The sequence below is a fragment of the Rhipicephalus microplus genome, chromosome X (assembly GCF_043290135.1).
Source record: "Rhipicephalus microplus isolate Deutch F79 chromosome X, USDA_Rmic, whole genome shotgun sequence".
Classification (NCBI taxonomy): Eukaryota; Metazoa; Arthropoda; class Arachnida; order Ixodida; family Ixodidae; genus Rhipicephalus; species Rhipicephalus microplus.
The window spans coordinates 318,845,608-318,860,591 of record NC_134710.1 but is presented as its reverse complement, the minus strand read 5'-3'; the positions used below and the strand labels follow the sequence as shown (position 1 = coordinate 318,860,591).

Sequence of the window (14,984 nt, the reverse complement as noted above, 5' to 3'; positions counted from 1 at the left end):
ATCTAAACAAAAAAAAAAAAGCTCCGTTACAGTTACAAAGTTTCCAAAAATAACTTGTTACAGTTATCGTAAAAAAGTAACGTCATTACATTTGCATTACTGAACATAATAGGTAATGGATTACAACCAAATGATAAGATAACTTAATAAAGATACGAAGTACGGGAAAGTGTGTAACGAGTGGAAACGAGGTCCATTGACCATCGACGTCCATTCCCCATCTTCTTTAAAATGTACCAGACCCTGTTCGAAGTCTTGAGTCTGTTGAGCATACAAACCGTTGGGACCCGCATTCGCAAAACCCAAAGACCGCACACCTGTAGATGATCAGTGTGGAATCATCTACAAGTAGAATTGGAGGATTGCGAAGCGACATAATTAAATCGGCAAAACGGGCAGCAAAAAATCAGGAATGGAAAAATTGCTAAATTCAACTATGGAACACGTTCTTAAAGCTTTTTGAACACTGCTGGAAAGGGCATAGCTTTGATCATGATATGTGGTGTTTAACGCCCCAAAACCACCATATGATTAGGAGAGACGCCATAGTGGAGGGCTCCGGAAATTTCGACCACCTGGGGGGGTTCTTTAATGTGCGCCGAAATCTGAGCACACGGGCCTACAACATTTCCGCCTCAATCGGAAATGCAGCCGCCGCAGCCGGGATCCAAACCCGCAACCTGTGGATCAGCAGCCGAGTACCTTAGCCACTAGACCACCGCGGCGGGGCAAAGGGCATAGCTTTAACCTAAACAAAGGAGAGAGAGAGAGGACTTTTGGAAACGTTTACTAAAACATGCGTGACTGATGGACTGATCAACAACCGCTCACTTCTCCTCCTTTTATTTTTGTTGCTATAGTATACTGAGGATGCCACCTGCGTCGGTTGGTGACTTTGTTAATAATTGTTTTGTAAAGTCGATGTAGATCTATGAGAATCAATCGAAGGACCCCTGACAACGAAAGTTTTGTTGGCGGGTTTTTTACAATAATTTGTAGCTTTGCATCTGGTAAGGCTGAAATTATATCGTAAATGCTCTAACACATCATACAATCAATGCTAGCGGCGTTGATTCAGAACAATTTTGCGTCAGTTTGAAACACCTGCCTAAATACCGTAAGAAACTAGTGCCCCACAGCGGAGCAGCACCTGAAACAGTGCGCTAAAGTTTTTTTTTTTTTTTTGCTCTTTTGAAATAGGGGGACTCGCGTGTAGTGAAGAATGAAATAGACTTACAATGAAACGGATGATTTGAGCATGTCCTGCTCAAAAAAAAAAGAAAAGTATTCATGGCATGAGCAACCAAAGTCACCTTCAGAGCAGCCAGACAACAAAGTGAGAGAGGTGACAAACAATAGACCTCGCCGGGTGCCAGTCGGGGTGTTGTGCATATCCCGCAAATGTTAACCTCTGCGACGTCACAAGGGGAGCCCAGGTCTACGTAAAACCACAGAAAATGCCGATTACACCTGAACACTTGGAAGAGCACGCTCCCTTACTTTAAAACCAAATTAAAATATCTTTTAGGCTACGCTCGCCACTAATAATCGATCATAGATGGTCTCGCATGCAGGACTATCAAACAACACAAGCACCTTGAGTTTCAAAATTTAGTGTCAGGGGTCCCTTAAGAGAAGTTTTAGAAAATTTCTTCATTAGTTCACGGCCTTCTGGCTTTCAGCAGTTTCGCACTGCTGTTAGCTAGCCACCTGCTAAACACAATTAGCTCAGATGCTCAAGCAAAATAATGCTCCGCCGGCACACCAAGAAGAGCTAAAAGTGCAAGAGACAAATACATATATATATTTTCAGACTCACACGTACCCAAACCCAGTGGTCCTACACCTCTGTTACCCAGACATATATACATATGACTGTAAAGCACGTGGAGCAAAAGCGATGCTGCAGCACATGCTGTGGAAGTGTACCGGTAGCATGCAGCAGTCCCCTGTGAACTAAAGCTCCTAGAACTTCGTAAAGTAGCGACACTCTCCTCCTAGCTCGTTCTCCTCAGTCTCCTCTCCTTTGCACTCGCATTTCAAACCTGGCGCCACCTGCATTGCTCCTGAGTAGCAGACGTCCTTTCGCGAAGGGAGTGCTTGCTTGGCAGGCAGCGCGCTGAGAGCATTCACGCCAGTCGTCCGACTCATCCTAAAATTATCTTAACGAGTGTAGCCTTAGCCCATATAAGCTCTGTTTAGTGCCACGCAACGCGTATTTAGGATCAGGCCTTGATCAAGTCACTCCGCATCGCAGTGACCGGATGTTAACTTTGTGCGAATCACCCTTCAGTATGTTCTTAAACGTAAAAATGTGACCGTTAGTGAGAACAACCGTTTTTTCTTGACCCATTGTTTAGCGTGTCTCCGAATAAGCTTTAAACTGTAAATAACCGCTCAGACGTTCATGTGCGGCCGCCATTGGCTAACCTTTCTATTAGCTGGCGCGATAGCGCCTGAAGGAACAGTGCGACTGTCTTTCCTTACTCAGTGCATTGGTGGTGCAAGCTTCACCGTGTATAGAGTACACAATATGTGCAGAGAGCATTCACAGTGACTGTGATCCAATGAAAGCAACAACTCGCGTTCACGCTGTCGACGCGAGATGGCGATGTCGCCGACGGCCAATTTTAGCATTTGATGAGGCATCTAAAGCCTTAATGTGTCAGAAGGTGCATAGTTGATACATCGGACAGCTGTGGTTGTTTCGTGAAGTGGTTAGACGCACCAATCACATTTCAGAAGTTCGCCTTGCGGACGTATCTCACGAACGAACTATATCACCTAAAGAATGAGCATGCGTATGAATGAACTAGTGTGCCACCATACGCGATTACTTCGCAAAAGCTCCACTCGCTGATCTAAACCTTCACACGAAATAGGAAATAAACTATCGCGCGAAATGACATGTATATCTGAGGTTCCTAAACGATGCATGCATCCAATGACTCGAAGGCATGCAAGCTTTGCATAGCTACATGCCCTTGCATCGCGAGTCCCCCAGTTTATCGGTCAATGTAAAGGAGCCTAAAAGAGGGCAATTTGCTCTGAAGTATACGAGCCCGCAACAAAATCCAACGAAAAGTACCAATGTTTATTTGAGTTGCTGCATTCCTGTTTTGTTTATTCAAAACAGCAATGCGAAATCTCTGATGTTCCGTAACCACAATTTCGAGTGTTTTTGCATACATTTTAAGTGCACAAACCAATACTGCGAACTCGAACCAGTCGGAGCATATTGACAAGCAGAACACATAAGCATGACAAAAAAAAAACAGCCCCCACAGAAGCATTAATGAAACCTAAGCGAGCAATCGCGACATCCTGTACAATTAACTGCGACTTGTAGCAGAAGGCGTAACAACCACTCACAGCAATGAACCGCGAAGCCATTTGTGTGAAAAGTATTTCACAGCACAGCACACCCGGAAGGACAAGTTCTGATCTGCCAAAACAGATGCGCTGCACCCCAAGGAGTCCGTGCCTCCAGAGCAAAGATGGCAGTCACGAGCGATTGTAAACAAACAAACACTGTGAGCAATCCCACGTGACGACATCTGGCCATTACTGATGCGGCGCCGACGTCGAAGAGGTGGAAGGAGGGAGAGAAGAGAGGAGGGGCATGAATAACCACGTACATCGCTACTTTACGAAGTTTTAGGGGCTTTACTATGAACCGGGTAAACATGGCAGTCTCAAACCACGAGGCGCGATGACAGGCGGCTCTGCTCAGTCACGACCTAGCTGATCAACTGTGGGCAGTACGGCACACCCAGGAAGCCGCCTGTGCCCAAGGACTTGAGGCAGTCACCTAGGCTGGGGTGCTTGTAGCCCCAACCCACTAAATACCACCAGGCACTGTAAATAAAGTTTGTACTCACTAAATGTGCCCCCCACACCTACCTCATCCACCAACACTAAAAAAGGGGGGAGGGGGGGGGGGGCCAAGAACTTGCGACGCTGTTCAGCTGCAACAAGATTGATTTACAACATGGAGTTGACAAGTGAACTTCAAATATTGTCTTCTGCACGAAAGATATTCTTTTATAGAGAGGTGTTTTATTCTGTGATGAGAACCCTATTATGGTAATTTGAAAGGTGGCAAGAATATGGTAAAGAAGGAAGTTCAAACAAGTGAAAAGCGTCGGCCTTAAACAATTGTTGCTGAAAGGTGGCAAGAATATGGTAAAGAAGGAAGTTCAAACAAGTGAAAAGCGTCGGCCTTAAACAATTGTTGCTGTTTTGTATTTTTTTTATAAAAACAAAATTAACTGTAACAACATTTTGCATCACAGTTACTGTGTAAAAAAGTACCAGTATTACAATTACAAGTTTCTATAACTTTTAAGTAACTAGAGTTACAAGTTACTCAAAAAAATTGACTAGTTACTGGTAATACATTACTAGTAACTAGTTACTGCCTAAGACCACCCTCCAGCAGCTCTTGTTGAGTAAAGTAAGACTGCACAGGGCTGCTGAGAGATGGCATTCTTATGCAAATCCTGCACTAAGCAACATAACACTCACCTTCCAATTTTCGTGCAAACCGAGGCATGAAGTGGAACCTAGGGCACCCGTCCTTGTCTCCATGAGCCCGCCAGTCGAGGTCAAGCATTTCTAGCACTTCGAAGAACAAGTAACGTGTAAAGAGTTCAAGGCCTTCTACAGTGAAGTTCTCAGGCATTTGCTCTTCTATATAGAGTACTGCATACTCAATGTTGAATCTGATCTCTCGGCACGTAGGCAGCTTTGGAAGTGGCCAATGTGAAAGCAGAGAGAAGCCTTCAAATGCAAATTCATGCCCATCATGCTTGATGGTGGTAGGGCACTTCACCTATTTCAAGAAACAGAAAAAAAGATGACAGAAAATTTAAAACATCAATAAAATTATTCATAGCAACCACAGTTGTGGCTCCCAGTATAATATGCCATACTTCTGTTATAACATATGAACCATGAGATATGGGTGCCTTCATATCACATAACATGAGAAAATCTGATGCAAGCCAAGCCCATTACGAATCCTGCGCGGGACATCCATAATCAGGGTGTCTACCAATTTGATTTTTCCGAAATCCCCGACTTTTCCAGGTTTTCCATGATAATCGAAAGCAAGTTCCATGACCGGAACGTCTGGTAGGAAAACTGAGCATTGGAAACGAAACCTGGAATGGCAATATATATATATATATATATATATATATGAGGCACTCATATAAAAAATTAAAAAAGAAACATATTTACCGCACGTGCTCAATGTTCTGAGCGTGCGCGGTAAATGTGAAAAAATATCTACACCTGGCCAAAAATAAAACCTTTGCAGCAGTGAGCTAGCTGGCTGTTTGGTGTCTGAAAGAACCAGGAAGCAAACACACAAGTTAATAAAATTAATTGCAGATGAAAGTTCGAAGGAACCTGTTACAGTCCAACAACGCAGTCAAAGCTGCTAGGAAATGTGGAAGTGGTGCCATCTTGCAGCATCCATGTAAGGGAGGACACATGAGCCTTGCCGGTTCCGCCACTGGAGTATATTCCAGTTCACTATAGTGATTGTAGCCCACGCCGCTCAGGATGTGGATTGGATTGCATTAAATCAACCTGAAATGCTGTATTTACTGACTTACCTATTTAGAATGTGGATTAGATTAAATCTGATCCGACCTGGATTGCTGTATTTACTATTGGTTTGCATCCCCGCCTAATAAACTATATTATCAGCAAAAAGAGAATAAGTACTATTCGAATATTCTGGGCACCTTGCCTTAACAACAACTAACAAGAATGTTGCAAGAAGAAAGCCGTACGGCAAAATTTTCTTTTTTCCTGCGAGCATGTTGCTGTTCTATTTCTCAGTGCTCCAACGTTTGAAGTATTACAAAAGTCCTCGGACGCATGCTATGAAAGCTTGGGCTGGCGTTTGAAGTGCCGACGTTTGAATATGTGGTGGTAAGAAGAAATCTGTCAAGTTGCAACAGCTTCCCCGATTCCACAGATGAATCGTGAATGTCGGCATATGTTACCTTTGTTTACGTACTCTTCTATGAACGTGATGCTAAAAAATAACTACAGATTCAATAACACAATCTCAAGAAACTGAGACTAGAAATTTCACTGGAGTTAACCAAATGCTACATTTGAAACGCGAACTACAGTAGAATCTTAATGATACAAATTTCAAAAGAAGCACGTAAAATATTCGTATCGTCCCGAATTTGTATGAACCAAAAACAATTTATAGCTGATGTTAAAGATGAACAAGAACTTTATTGGCAACTACCCCTTGCTGAAAAAAGTCTGTGATGTTATTTTGAGCTTTCCTGCCTTCACCGTCTCTCAATAAAGTGCCCCGGTTTCCTCGCTCATGCTGCTGGCGCGGCGCGTTCACAGTTGACATCAGAGTGAGCGGAAGCGGCCAAACTCATTAGAAATTCACTCACTTCGCCGCTTAAGTGGGCGGAAAACCATGCCGTGAAGTCGACCTGAAAAAAATGAGTCCTGGAGAATTCACTCCAAAAAATTCAAGCGAAAATGCCACAGCAGCAGAAAAACCATGTCCGCGCCCGTCAAAAACGTTCACATTCGTTCTGTTCCACGTGTACATGCCACCCCCGCCGCCGCCATGGCCGCTCGAGAATTCATTCCATTTTCCCCGTTTCCTAAGCACTGAACTTCATAACGAGTTCTAATTATGCATGCAAGGCACTCAAAAGACGCAGTTTACACCTTTACTAACATTATTTTGGAAGACACGCCAGCATAAATGACACGAGCGAACACAGCTGCGGCAATGAATTCAGCTGACAGTGCAAAAGCAGGACACGGTGCATGCCAACTCGCTGCTGCTGCAACTTGGACGTGGTGCGTGGGCAGTTTGCGATAGCCCAGATGCGATCTACCGCCGATGCCTTTGCCGCCATGTTGAATTAGCGGCTGGTTGTTTACGTCACGTGGTTTGAGAGATAGAGCAGCCGGTGAAGTCAAAGCCATAAAGCAAAAAGGCGATATGCTATCACGTGGCAGGAAAATTGGTCTCGAACCGATTTTTTTCGAGTCAGCCTCGCGGCGTGGTTTTCTGGCTACTAAAGTGAAGAAAATTCCGATGAGTTTTGATGCATTCACTCCCTTCAAGGTCAAAGGTGAACAGGCCTTCCTCCCACAGACAAGCCGTGTTGCGTTGCTGGCGTACAGCGGTCGATCGCACATTTGTACTATCCATCCACAGTGGCTTGGAAAACCGTTCGTATAACACGGAATTTGGTGTATTTTATATAATGTAGTCGATCCAAAACAACCTTAAAATACGTACCATCATAAAATTTGCATCAACCGTAATTGTATCATCGAGATTATACTGTACCAGCAATAAGTGTGCAGCTGAGGACATTTGCTGTTGCATCACCAATAATAATAATAATAATAATAATAATAATAATAATAATAATAATAATAATAATAATAATAATAATAATAATAAACAGCATAACATAGCCCTGCAAGCCACTGCTGATGGCAGTTCTAGCCTAACCAGAAGGCCTTCAAGTCAAGCCAAAATCGTTGCTCAGACATACAGGCCCAAATTTACAGATGTGAGTAATGTTGCAATTTAAAAGTCAGCTACGCCTTGTGATATGCAGAAGCAACAAGCATCAAAATAGTGCTTCTACCAACATGGAAGCAAAAGAATGCTTTAGTCAATGTGAAGGAGAAGTGGCCAAGCAGAGATTTCCCTGGTCTTGTTTATCATAGGCTGCCATATATTGTGACAACCATTACGTCAGTGGAACTGCTCATTTCAATAAATGGGATAACTCTTTCGTTACCATGCCTATTCAAATCGATCACCGGTGATCGACGCTTTTGGATCGTCTATATTGGCATGTCAGATTTGTTTTTCATGCACCCGGCATTTTCTAGTAGTTAGTCCAGCCACTCAACTTTCAGAATAAATTTGAATTTGCCCATTTTGGCAACATAGTAATTTTTGACAGACCTTTGAGCGAACCAATGAGGGTTTATTGTTGAAAAAGTGCAGTTGGCTGGCGAAATTGACAGAAGTGCATGCCCCTCGTGACTATGCGACAATAACATCAGAATTCTGTAATGAAAAGAGCCTTTGCAAGCCAAATTCAATTCAAGTGTCAGCTTCACAATTTTACAATGTTGAGCTGTAATTATTGCCAGAAGTTTATGCCAGCTATTCAATAGAGATCTGTTCCTAGGAGTCGGAGAACATTTGTTCAACAAAAAAATATTTACGAAGGTTCGCCGGGTATTTAAAGTGTCGAGGCAGCCTTCTCTAACAGTTTCCATCAGTGTTGGTTTTGCTTGCATCATTATATCAGACAAAGGGTATCATCTAGTGTCACTAATCGCTCCTATGACGCCGTTGTCCCGCACGCATGGGTACACATCAGTGCTCCAAACCACATGCACTGTTCGAAACTGCCTTGCAACCCCACCTGAATTAAATGAAGGTGAGCTTAGAGTTCGAGGATGACCGCACCTCAGCATCAAGTTTTATGGCGACAATGTTTTGCGTCAGCCTGAGACATTCAAAGCCGTTCATGGGTTTGCTTTGTTTACATCCTCAAGTTGTCTCCGCCACAAGTGCGTATAGCTTCTGACCTTTGTGCACAATCTTAAAGCTACTCTGGTTATGTGCGAGGACCACATTTCGCTGGGGCGTGGTGTGCTGGCGCCAGCTGCAGACCTTCTCTTAACGACAAGAAGGCCCCCGGAGCACATCTTGGCCCTGACTATGGAGTAGTGCGAAACGTTTTAGAACTGCGCGCGATATTGTCTTTTTTTAATGCGATGTACTCAAAAATGCAAAGAAATATGCTTGGATGCATATATTGGAACGCCAACCTATGCGAAGTGAGATGGCTCATGGAAAGAGGCGACGCTAGATAAAATAACGAAGTTCATTGGGCATCTCGTTTATAGAGGGATTATTCACATCACAGGCATCCATACATATTGGAACAACTGGAGACTTACCGCAACACAACAAAAAGTCACTGAGAAAAGTGTAGTTCACTTGTGCCTCACGAAAAACCATGCAATGCTTCACCGCATGGCACGAGCAATGAAGCAGCACCTTGGTTCTTATTTTCTTTGTCTTTGTGAAGAGAAACATTTTGTACAACATTATTTTTGTACTGTTCTTAGGTCATTCATCTACAAGTATATTCTGAATTTTCCTTGTTTTGAATATTTTTGCACATAGTGTTTTTTATTGCACTGCTTACCGTCTAACAACCAAAAATTACACACTTCTCACATTTTTATTCATTTTAAAATATTTTTGTTGCTCTACAACATATAATTTTTCGGAAGAGCATTTCATTGTGCAAAGTTTGGTATGCTGCAATGCTCGCTGGAGTACTTTACAAACTGGCAAAAACGATTTTCCAGAGACACATGAAAAACAACCATTTTCGTGCGGTAATGAAAGAGTTAAACAACACGAACATGACGTCACAAAACGATGCGTGGTCTCGAATACTCTCACTGAACATGTGGAATCTACAGGGTACTAAATTTACTGGTCAAGCATGTGTAATGTGGACAAAGAAAAGAAGCTTGCATCATGCCTACATCTGGTATCCAGATCCAGGAGTGATGGGACGCTTTTGAAAATGCACTCTCATTGCCTACGTCCCATACTTAGGCGTACTTGAGTACGCTGTGTCTTTCTTATGGCTTTTATTGTGAATAAGGCTCCCGTATTTGGCACCAAAACATCAGTAAACTTCAGTGTATCCTTATGTGTTTACCCTAGCAAACATTTATGCCCCATTTTTTTTTTTTTTCATGCCTTTTAACAGTTCACTGTAATTGCAGCCGACTGAGTCACTTATTAAGCTTTGATCAATGGTAACACTTATTTTTTTTAATGGTCGCACAGACCACTGTCAGTTTCCATGACCTGGCCAGGCTTTTCAGAAATTCCCTGACTTTTCCAGCAGGGTCCAACTTCCCCGACTTTTCCAGGTTATTCAGGCTGGTAGACACCCTAATGATTGCATGCCCTATACTGAAAAGAATTACCATAGACTCACAGTAAACAGAAATTTCTCAAACGAAACTTCTGTTTAATGCATACATAGTACCCTGCTTATACCTTATTGACTCGTACAATAAGCGCACTTTTTTCTCGCAAATATTGGATCGAGCTCGGGGTGTGCCTATTACACAGGACTCTGCTGCCACTGGAGACTGCTGTGTGAACCGAAGATAATGTGTGGATGAATAGTGACCTCGTCTGTGACTGGCTTCACATCATCTGGGAGAAGAGGACACGTGCCATGTTGGCACGGCGGTCCATGCTGGTGTTAGACTTGTTTCGAGGCCACTGCACTGACACAGCGAAACCACGCCTTACTGACCACCGCACCGACCTCGTGATCATACCCGATGGCATGACGTCCATGCTACAACCACTGGATGTGTGCCTCAATAAGCCGTCCAAGGAGCCCGTGAAGCGGCTGTATGCTAAGTGGGTAGCCGACGGGCTGTACATCCTCATACCGACGGAGGCCAGACATTGCGCTGCTGTGCCAGTGGATCGTGGTTGCGTGGCGGCCGATTCCAGCCGACATGGTGAGCAAGAGCTTAAAAAAGTGCGGCATAAGGAAATGCTGCGACGGCACTGAAGACGACTGCGTCTTCAAGAGGGGCGATGAAGCCTCGCATGGCAGCAGCGACAGCAGCGAGTTGGGCGATGATTCAAGGAACGGGAATCGGCCCCGTCAATGTTGCAGTGATCGCTTTCAACTAAAGTTATTTTGTAAACGAGATTGTGACTGTGCAGTTTTGACTTCCCAAAACAGTATTTTTGAAGCTAAGCCTGCAGGTTATACACGAGGATTTTTTTTCTCTTTTTTCAAAAACTTCAAAGTTAGGAGGGCGGGTTATATGCGAGAAAATACGGTATGCACATTATCCCAACTGAAATTTGGTGCGCTGAATGGTACCGATTGTTCATTAAACAAAGACATTACAATTGAATTGCAAACAACCATTCAAGTGTTGCAATTGCCACCCATGCCCCCTTTCCTTCAAGTAGAGCCACCACAAAAAGTTACAGAAATTCCATACAAAGCCGCAACTGATTATCCGCCACAGCCAGTGAAAAGCAACCAAAGCTGACCAGGCCAATCAAACACCCGTGTACTTCGAGATGGCCATGGGATGGTTCGGCATGTTGTCACAGGGCGTTTGTACGAGACAACATGAAGATTAGACATCGGAAAAATTGCACTTAAGCACTGATCCAGAGAAGCACGTGGGATAAAATGTTTAGGGTCGCGGCAGAGAAATTAACAGCGACAAAAGTTCGCCGAGCTTGTGCATAATGCCAGCAAAGGCCAAAGCTCGCATCGAAAAGCTGTATAGCTTTTAAATTTGTGGATAAGGTAGCCAACGCGAAAACGACGACACTTTTCCCGACAGAAAACTTGTCTCTTGTAAATGCACTTGATGAGGACGCAATCGCACGTTCCATGTGAAGCGCAGAGCTACGCCAGTGCAGGCGCATTATTTTTCCTAACTGGTAGACACGCTAAAGTAAGAGGGCATCGACTTGCAACCGTGCAAATACGGTACAGAAGTACTGATCACAGCCAAGTTCAAGGTGCACTAAATACAGTAGAGACACTTCATAAAAAACACAAGAATTGTTGCCCGGTGCAAGTCTCTTAAAAAGTGGTTCATAGTGTGTTTCAGCCAACGCACAGCCCTTGTGATGTGGTTTAATGTGCAAACAAGTCACAAGCCTTTGCGAAATGGCCGAAACTTTGAAGGAATCAGGATAAAAGCGCCCCGCCTATTTGGTTGCATTTACAAAAACACTGCTGGAACCAAAATATCACAAAAAAATTATTTGATTATTTAAATATCTTTTTTTTAAACTAGAATCTATGAGCAGCTGATGGGTAGTTCAAAAAATGTTTTATTAGGGCGGAACTTTCACTGTTGTGGATTATTATATTTTTGCATGATTCGACCCCCTTTAACGCCCCCAGGGTAGTTTACTGTAAAATGCCGAGCAAGCCCCTACAGTGATGGATAATGCGACCGGATATGAAGGAGGGGAGGAAGGGCTTGCTCTGCTCCAGGCCAAAATTCAAGATGACGGTGGGAGAGCCGCTAAAAATAAAAAATGCCCATCCATGCTTTTAATGAAATGCTTTTTTATTTACATGACAACGAAATTTTATGAATGACATTAGATACGCATTCAGTGTACTCATTTTTGTGGTTCTTTTTATACAGACGATGCTCAATGTGTAAAAAAAAATGGCCGCAGAGGAGGGGGGGCTAGATCGGCATTTTACGGTGACGAACTACCCAGCTCGAGTATATAAATAAGGGCAAAGCTTCTGGAATAATTTGTCAAAATCTACACTTCTGGAATAATTTGTCAAAATCTACAACCTGAGCTTTGGAAAACAAATGACACAGTAGCAAGGCGCTGCAAATACAAGCTCGAGAAAGATGTACTTACAGAAAAATTGGTACGTGGAGTGACTACAATACGATAATGGTGCAAACGCCCAATGTTATTAGTGTTGGGGTCACAAGAAGTGAGCGGCTCCTCCCCAGGATAAATTCCATGCCGAATGCCTGATCGCTGAGCCTTGGCACTGCATCGGCACAAAGGGCCGTCATTCATCTGCAAGAAAAATAAAATGATACTCTTGTTAGGATAAATTCTGGTATCTTGAAACAGCAGTTAGCACTTTGCAGTCCTAAATTTCCGCCCACATTACCACTAGTTCGATGCAAAACTTTTTCGATATTTTTAGATGCCATGTCAAAATGCAAACATATCTATACAGACAGCAAGTAGAGTAGATCCCGGATATATCAAACTCTGGTTTATCGAATTATTGGCTGCATTGAACAGTTGAGAAATCCCCTTAAATTTCCCATGCAAAAATATAGGAGCAGTGAGCCCGTATATCGAACTCCCGCATCATGGAACATCCAATGTTTGCAGCGAGATCGGGCTATAGGTGGCAGCATGGTCCCGCGCAAGTGTGGATAGGTGGTCGGCAGCGCATATATAAATACAAATACACGCAGCAGCGCTTCGTTGCATCTGGTTTGAGTCGATCGTCGGCGAATAAAATGCGATGACTACAGTTTATGTTAATATCTACGCTCTTCTCTAATAAATCGGGGCACGCTGCCTATGCAACATTAACATTACCCGCGAGTAAAGCGCATTCTGCCTTTCATGGGGATGCTCGTCCTGGGTGACTCGATCTCATTATGCTTTCACAATAAATCACGTCATTGCTTTGTTGTTTGTACGTGATTAGCTTGTGTTCCGCCTGCTACTCATGCTGGAGCGTGACTTAACAACTTTTGTCATCTTTTGTCAATTTTTGTCATCTGCATACTACAAAAAAGAGCGAAAGAAAGATCGTAGAAAGGCCGCAAATCTGAGCGATTCGACCAGTACCACCGTTCGCACCTTATACTCATATAGTGATTTTTTTCTCTTATTCTGTTCACTATGAAATGTGGGACAGACGATAAGTCTAGTCAGTAAAGATTAGTGGCTGACGCCGCTTTGACGACACATGTGCGTACACCATGTGTACGCACATATTCTTGCACCAGAACAAATATAAAATTATATATATGAGTTCAGCAGAAAGCTTTCATTGGTGGATTACGTTCATGAGAGTGCTACAACAAAGGCCCGATTAATGGGGCAAGCGTGTTTTTTTTTTTTTTTTCAGACAAAAAATTACCACTGCCTTTCGTCGGTCACTAACAATGCCGCACAAACGCTGAAAACAATGTAAAAAAGATAAAATTTTCAGTGAAATTATACGAAATTATATATAAGGCATGCCGTCTGAATTAATTTTCAACGTCTGGGCTCCTTGAAGCTTGTTTAAATCTAAGCACACGGTTGTGCACGGTAACTCCGTTTTAAGGGGAGATGTGTTTCGAAAAACGCGAGTTTTTTTTCAAAATTACCGATTTTTGTTTTCGCCTGTTTTGATAAGATTAGTACCTCTACTGTTATGAAAAAAATAATACAGGTCGAGACTTAACTGGAAATGCTTTAAAATTTTACCTAAAAACACAAGGTGCCTGTTAAAAGGTCGAAAGTGTGCAGTCTTAGAGCACCTTGCCGTCGATAATGCGCCCCGCTAGCCATTGCAGATCGCATGAGTAGAAGAGTCGAGATCGCATGAGTAGAAGAGCCTCACTTTTCAAATAACAACAGTTTCTCTTGCTGATGCAGCGCAAGAAATAATAAAAAGAATCACTCTTATGCGCGTTTTTCGAGTGCCGCGACTGGGTTATCACATGGTACGAATCGGGGACCGCCATTGGCTGCTGCGCGCCTGTACGTGCAGTGAAACCTATTTGCGGGGTCCATGTCTTGTCGGGCAGCGCAGTTGAACGATGCTTTTCTCGTTTAATTATCTCCGTTATGAATGAAAAAAGGCATTGCTCGCAAGTGAAAGCCGTTGTGCGGCGCGCTCTGTAGGAATAGGCTACGAGCAGCTGGTGCGACTTGCGGCAGTTGGCTTGCAAAAGCCAATGCATCAAAGTCATTCACACCCGTCAGCTGGAAAGTTCATGATGCAGCAATGGACGACGTCAGCGCCAATCTTGACAGGTCGAAAGAACTCGCAGTGAGCGAACGTAGCAGGGATGACATCGCCATTATGTACGACGGTATGTGGCACAAACATGGCTGCAAAATTGCATGACACTGGACTTAGTTTAGATTTCGCAGTCCTGTTGAACTTCTTCCTAGCTTGCAGTTGGCACAAGGCTCTGCCAGATGGAGCGCAAGTTTGGCAAGCGTTTCATGGCCCTGTCTGTGAGTGAAATGTCTGTGAGGAGTAGGCTCGAAAACGCCGAGAGGGACAAACTCGTGGTGCTGGCGTATTTTAGTCGCAGTGGCCACTACAAGAAGGATTGTTCTTTTTGGTATGCAAATTTCA

At 43.5% G+C, this 14,984-nt stretch overlaps 1 protein-coding gene across 3 annotated transcripts in view; it reads right to left on the bottom strand.

Moving 5' to 3' along the window:
- drosha (ribonuclease 3 drosha) overlaps positions 1-14,984 on the bottom strand; it is a 277,020-nt gene that overhangs the window by 145,049 nt on the left and 116,987 nt on the right. For all 3 annotated transcript variants that reach the window (XM_037413695.2, XM_075879566.1, XM_075879567.1), the window contains 2 exons: positions 12,512-12,679; positions 4,528-4,834 (listed from right to left, as the gene is read on the bottom strand). In XM_037413695.2, the coding sequence (XP_037269592.2) occupies positions 4,528-4,834; positions 12,512-12,679 (475 nt within the window). The remainder of the gene's footprint in view (positions 1-4,527; positions 4,835-12,511; positions 12,680-14,984) is intronic.